Raw genomic sequence first — 7,500 nt, forward strand, 5'->3', positions numbered from 1 at the left:
CTTAAGCTAGAACGGACTCTACAATAGATTGTCATGGTGTACTGAAGGGTCCCTTAATCCTAGGCCTCCAGGATCCGGACGCAAAATCTTGAGCTGTTTCTTACTTGGTTGTGTAGGGGGGGGCACTTGAGGATAGGGAGGTGGCCGGGGAGCTGTTTGGCAAGAGAGCATGGGGGAGGATGGCTTGCTATTGGTGGGGATTGTCGACTTAGGTGGCCGGGGAGCTGTTTGGCAAGAGAGCATGGGGAGGATGGCTTGCTATTGGTGGGGATTGTCGACTTAGGTGGCCGGGGAGCTGTTTGGCAAGAGAGCATGGGGAGGATGGCTTGCTATTGGTGGGGATTGTCGACTTAGGTGGCCGGGGAGCTGTTTGGCAAGAGAGCATGGGGAGGATGGCTTGCTATTGGTGGGGATTGTCGACTTAGGTGGCCGGGGAGCTGTTTGGCAAGAGAGCATGGGGAGGATGGCTTGCTATTGGTGGGGATTGTCGACTTAGGTGGCCGGGGAGCTGTTTGGCAAGAGAGCATGGGGGAGGATGGCTTGCTATTGGTGGGGATTGTCGACTTAGGTGGCCGGGGAGCTGTTTGGCAAGAGAGCATGGGGAGGATGGCTTGCTATTGGTGGGGATTGTCGACTTAGGTGGCCGGGGAGCTGTTTGGCAAGAGAGCATGGGGAGGATGGCTTGCTATTGGTGGGGATTGTCGACTTAGGTGGCCGGGGAGCTGTTTGGCAAGAGAGCATGGGGAGGATGGCTTGCTATTGGTGGGGATTGTCGACTTTTAAGGGAGAAAATTGTTTGATTAAATATAAAAAAAAAAAAATCTCTGAATTTACACACAGACACATCTAGATGGTATTTCCAAACATAACACATAGCAAAAGAGACTTCGCACAGCTGCCTCAGTGTACCATATCTAGGAAGTATGTTCCATTCAAGAAAGAGCCACTGCATTTCTATGAGTTTGTAGTTTGTGTATACACACCTCCCAACTGTCAGAAACACAGTAGTTTCCAGATGAACATTATCCAATAATATTAGGAGCATTATTTTAGCTGTAAGAGCCTTAACGACTAGGAAAATAGTCTTGGTAGTTTCCCAGTCAATGCCTCCGAACACCCAGAAGCCACCAACCTAACGTCCATAGTTTTATTTCCACTTGCTAAACTTGCTTTTGTCTATTTGACTATGAAACCAGTAACTCCGATCATTCTGTCTTAGAAACAAATGTTACCATAAGACACATGAGTGACAAACATAGGCTATCTGAATCGAAAACAAATAGTAAATTTGGTGAAAGGGCTTTTAGCTACTGTGCGTCTAGACATCATAATAAACTGTCAACTGAAATGAAGGACCTAAAGGGAGCAATTGAATTTAAGAAGAAACTAAAGACATTACTTTTCACAAGATCATATGATTTGGAAGATGCTACAATCAAAGAATTGTATAAGTTATAATGAAAATGTTTCGTTAGATGATTAATATGGACCCGCCCGAGAAGTAGTTCACTCGACTTCAGTGGAGGGTTGGATTTAAACCCAAAACAAGTAAAACAAGTAATATTAGGACATCACCACAAAAGTTGAAACATTTAACATTTGTATAACTAAATACTTATAAATATACTATAGGCACTTCAAGAGTATATGGCATGAGAAGGGTACGAAAATGGATGGATGTCTGTCGGCGACCCTCGAAGTAAGATCATTGCCAAAAGTAAAAAGCTGAACCGGTTTTAAAGAGTTTTTGCCAATCGTATATTTCACATGGCAGAGATTCCATTTCTCACGTGGGTCATAAGGCAGGGGTGCCATTCGTACGATAATTATCGTACATGTACGATTCTTTTAGGTCTAGTACGATGTACGATACATGCCTTATGTATATACATATATGTGTGTGTGTTTGATTAAACAATTATACTAAAATATTTTGAAATAAGTCAATCATGTAACTCGTAAATAATTATTTTGAAACTACGATAATTTTGGTTGACAAACGACAATTTTAAGGTTCATGTACGATAATCCAGTCGAATAATTTGGCAACCCTGGCTCATAACAGACCACCAATATCCTTGTTGATATCAATATGCAGGAAAGTTCCAAGGAAGCTTGATATATTCAATGATGATTTCTATTGGATATAAAAAAAAACTCAATGAGGTCAGACTTCAAATAATATGGAGCCATTTTTCTTGCAGAAAGTGCGTCATTAACTTAGGGTAATCCTATCATCGACTTCTTTGTGACATAATAACCCTTTTCACCCACATTGGACGTACCGGTACGTTCTTGGAAAACACTCTTATTTACATGTTTTTGCATATTTTTGATAACTTTATGAGAAACTTCAGGCATTTTCCAAAAGAATGAGACCAACCTGACCTCTCTATGATAAAACTTAAGGCTGGAAAAAAAAAAAACATATAGCAAAATGTGCTTGAAAGTTCAACATACCTTGGGGGTAAAAGGGTCAAAAGATTTGTCCATGAAATGACCTGTGTCAACTTCGAGTCCTATTGGCTCGTTCAATACCTTGCTCATCTGATCCCACAGCGTTCGAAGAGCCATCTAATGAGCATTATTAGAATGACAGGACAAGGTAGTATGAGAAAGATCATTCAAATTCACAAAATATTTTACATATATTCAACTTATGAATAATCAGAATTAATAAGATAAGATAATCTTTGGAAGTTTCGTGGTAAGCTGAACTTTTCTTTGATAAGTGTAAATTATTATTATCATTATTATTTATTTCGGGAGTAGACCCTCTTTTAAGCAGGTTTTACTGAAAGTGATTGCTGCCTCAGTGGCGTTAATTTTGTAATTAACTTTTTCTATTGTTCTTATTATTTTTTTCTCTTCATTTGAACAATCCGCCAGTAACTGGGAAAGGGACATATCAATAGGAAGGTGATGAAGACCATATCATTCACAATTTGTCTTTAATATATCACAACACATTGTAAAAGTACAGATAATATGTACAAAGTATAAAACATTGTGATAGTGCTTTATACTTTGTACAGTTAGAATATGCTTAAAACTTCTGTTTTTTCCCAAAGGCAGTACGCATAATCATGATGGAGTCCAGGGCTAAATCATGAATAATAATCACTGAATAATGAAAACGTCGCTGGGAGCATGATGAACCCCCATTTCGTCGACTCATAATTGACGGAATCAGGAGATTCATCTCCATATTCTTGTCTTGTTGGGAATTACTCTGATTATCTTTTTCATGCAAAATACATTGTGTGTGAGAGAGAGAGAGAGAGAGAGAGAGAGAGAGAGAGAGAGAGAGAGAGAGAGAGAGAGAGAGAGAGAGAGAGCATCTCTTTTGAAGGGCAACATTCCCGACCCTTCTTTCCTTAAGAACAGTATTACCTATAGTCCATTTCTTTTAGCGAGGCAGATTTGCATCGACTCGCAGCGGTGCCCTTTTAGCTCGGAAAAGTTTCCTGATCGCTGATTGGTTAGAATTATCTTGTCCAACCAATCAGCGATCAGGAAACTTTTGCGAGCTAAAAGGGCACCGCTGCGAGTCGGTGCAAATCGGCCTCGCTAAAAAAAATGGACTATAGTCAAGGCCTTTCTGTTTTTATGCCATAAAAGTGTTATGTCGGAGACACATGTTTAACTCTGTTTTTGTCTTAGTTGAATGTGGCATAAGGTCAAGCAAAGATTTCTTTTTATTAATGGGGTATAAATATTAAAAGAACAATATTTCAAAAATAAAACTTTATAGGTAAACCAGTAAGCATTCAAAATATTTAGAAACTTCACGAGCACTTCACGAGATGTTTCCACTCTTTGCATACAGCGTATGGCTTCCGTAAATTTGGGCATACGCTTGTTAATGATGATCTCAATGCACTTCGAAAACCTTCTACACCATTGTGGAATGATCTTCCTAATCGGGTGGTTGAATCAGTAGAACTTCAAAAGTTCAAAGTTGGAGCAAATGCTTTTTTGTTGACCAGGCGGACATGAGTCTTTTTATAGTTTATTTATGACATATTTGTTTTTGATGTTGTTAATAGTTTATATATGACATATCTGTTTTGACGTTGTTGCCTTTTTTTAGAATGATTTATTGTTAATTTGTTCTCTTCATTTATTTATTTCCTTATTTCCTTTCCTCACAGGGCTATTTTTCCCTGTTGGATCCCCTGGGCTTATGGCATCTTGCTTTTCCAACTAGGGTTGTAGCTTGGATAATAATAATAATAATAATAATAATAATAATAATAATAATAATAATAATAATAATAATAATAATAATTGTATCTCAGAATCTTAGAAGAGATTCCCACCTCCTGCGTCGTGCTTTCGTTTTCCATTAAATGCGAATAAAAGGGATTCCAATAGAAAATTTAATTCCTCCGATATATTGCCAATGTGAGGCAGCATTTAAAAAAGCATTAAAGCTATTGGAAGAAATGTTATAGAATTAAAACTTCCTTTCAAAGGGGAAACACTGTTTTTCTGGCAAAATCACATATTTTCCATCAAACATGATTGCCCAAAATCAAACAAACATTTAAAAAGCATTAAAGCTATTGGAAGAAATGTTATAGAATTAAAACTTCCTTTCAAAGGCGAAACACTGTTTTTCTGGCAAAATCACATATTTTCCATCAAACATTATTGCCCAAAATCAAACAAACATTTAAAAAGCATTAAAGCTATTGGAAGAAATATTATAGAATTAAAACTTCCTTTCAAAGGCGAAACACTGTCTTTTCTGGCAAAATCACATATTTTCCATCAAACATGATTGCCCAAAATCAAACAAACATTTAAAAAGCATTAAAGCTATTGGAAGAAATGTTATAGAATTAAAACTTCCTTTCAAAGGGGGAAACACTGTTTTTCTGGCAAAATCACATATTTTCCATCAAACATGATTGCCCAAAATCAAACAAACATTTAAAAAGCATTAAAGCTATTGGAAGAAATTTTATCGAATTAAAACTTCCCTTCAAAGGGGAAACACTGTTTTTTCTGGCAAAATCACACATTTTCATCAAACATGATTGCCCAAAATCAAACAAACATTTAAAAAGCATTAAAGCTATTGGAAGAAATGTTATAGAAATAAAACTTCCTTTCAAAGGGGAAACACTTTTTTTCTGGCAAAATCACATATTTTCCATCAAACATGATTGCCCAAAATCAAACAAACATTTAAAAAGCATTAAAGCTATTGGAAGAAATGCTATAGAATTAAAACTTCCTTTCAAAGGGGAAACACTGTTTTTCTGGCAAAATCACATATTTTCCATCAAACATGATTGCCCAAAATCAAACAAACATTTAAAAAGCATTAGAGCTATTGGAAGAAATGTTATCGAATTAAAACTTCCTTTCAAGGGGAAACTGTTTTTTCTGGCAAAATCGCATATTTTCCATCAAACATGATTGCCCAAAATCAAACAAACATTTAAAAAGCATTAAAGCTATTGGAAGAAATGCTATAGAATTAAAACTTCCTTTCAAAGGGGAAACACTGTTATGGCAAAATCACATATTTTCCATCAAACATGATTGCCCAAAATCAAACAAACATTTAAAAAGCATTAAAGCTATTGGAAGAAATGTTATAGATTTAAAACTTCCTTTCAAAGGGGAAACACTGTTTTTCTGGCAAAATCACATATTTCCATCAAACATGATTGCCCAAAATCAAACAAACATTTAAAAAGCATTAAAGCTATTGGAAGAAATGTTATAGAATTAAAACTTCCTTTCAAAGGGGATACACTGTTTTTTCTGGCAAAATCACATATTTTCATCAAACATGATTGCCCAAAATCAAACAAACATTTAAAAAGCATTAAAGCTATTGGAAGAAATGCTATAGAATTAAAACTTCCTTTCAAAGGGGATACACTGTTTTTTCTGGCAAAATCACATATTTTCATCAAACATGATTGCCCAAAATCAAACAACCATTTAAAAAACATTAAAGCTATTGGAAGAAATATTATAGAATTAAAACTTCCTTTCAAAGGGGAAACACTGTTTTTTCTGGCAAAATCAAACATTTTCCATCAAACATGATTGCCCAAAATCAAACAAACATTTAAAAAGCATTAAAGCTATTGGAAGAAATGTTATAGAATTAAAACTTCCTTTCAAAGGGGAAACACTGTTTTTTCTGGCAAAATCACATATTTTCCATCAAACGTGATTGCCCAAAATCAAACAAACTGACAATTATAAATAGACTTGGAAAAACAATCGAGAAGGATAGGTGAATTACTTTCTCGAAGTTCATTAAGAAGTCAAAAAGACAAATATTTGTGAGTAACTCAAGAATAACTTCAAATAGTCTCTTATGAGATCTCTGTTTATTCTGATGAAAGAGCAAATATACGTAGGCAAAAGGAATTTCAATTCATATGAACTAACAGTCGGCTCCAAAGATGTGAAAATACGATTATTATTATTATTATTATTATTATATTATTATTATGGTTTTTTGTTGACCAGGCGGACATGAGTCTTTTCATAGTTTATTTAGGACATATTTGTTTTTGATGTTGTTAATAGTTTATATATGACATGTCTGTTTTGACGTTGTTACTTATTTTAGAATGATTTATTGTTAATTAGTTCTCTTTATTTATTTATTTCCTTATTTCCTTTCCTCACTGGGCTATTTTTCCCTGTTGGAACCCCTGGGCTTATAGCATCTTGCTTTTCCAACTAGGGTTGTAGCTTGGATAATAATAATAATAATAATAATAATATTAGCTAAGCTATAACCATAGTTGGAAAAACAGGATGCTATAAGCCCAAGGGCTCCAACAAGGAAAAATAGCCCAGTGAGGGAAGAAAATAAGAAAATAAATAAATGATATGAGAAATAATAAACAAATAAAATTAATTATCTTAAAAATAGTAACAATAACAAAATGGATATTTCATATATAAACAATAAGAAGACTTATGTCAACCTGTTAAACATAAAAAACATTTGCTGCAAGTTTGAACTTTTGAAGTTCTATTGATTCAACTACCCGATTACGAAGATCATTCCAAAACTCGGTCACAGCTTCGGCTCCTTGTTGGCTGCTAACATAATGTGACCACAGTCCCGCTTTTCGTCGGGACAGTCCCGCTTTCCGTCGGGACAGTCCCGCTTTTCGTCGGGACAGTCCCGCTTTTCCTCGGGACAGTCCCGCTTTTCGTCGGGACAGTCCCACTTTTCGTCGGGACAGTCCCGCTTTTCGTCGGGACAGTCCCGCTTTTCGTCGGGACAGTCCCGCTTTTCGTCGGGACAGTCCCGCTTTTCGTCGGGACAGTCCCGCTTTTCGTCGGGACAGTCCCGCTTTTCGACGGGACAGTCCCGCTTTTCGTCGGGACAGTCCCGCTTTTCGTCGGGACAGTCCCGCTTTTTCATCTGTCCTGCTTTTTCAAAGTTATTGGAATGCCCGCTTTTATTTTACTTTTGTGGGTTTTGTTCCGCTTAGTTCACGTTTGTCC

The 7,500-nt window shown here is 36.4% G+C and overlaps 2 protein-coding genes across 3 annotated transcripts in view; one reads left to right on the forward strand and one right to left on the reverse strand.

The window, feature by feature from the left end:
• The window catches only part of LOC137642542 (pyrokinin-1 receptor-like), a 613,424-nt gene that overhangs the window by 122,163 nt on the left and 483,761 nt on the right, over positions 1–7,500 (forward strand). The gene's annotated exons all lie outside the window — the stretch shown is intronic.
• LOC137648766 (zonadhesin-like) lies at positions 7,064–7,417 on the reverse strand. The gene has a single exon (XM_068381930.1). It carries the CDS (start codon positions 7,415–7,417, stop codon positions 7,064–7,066), a length of 354 nt encoding a protein of 117 aa, XP_068238031.1.

The sequence above is a fragment of the Palaemon carinicauda genome, chromosome 1, assembly GCF_036898095.1.
Source record: "Palaemon carinicauda isolate YSFRI2023 chromosome 1, ASM3689809v2, whole genome shotgun sequence".
NCBI classification, from domain to species: domain Eukaryota; kingdom Metazoa; phylum Arthropoda; class Malacostraca; order Decapoda; family Palaemonidae; genus Palaemon; species Palaemon carinicauda.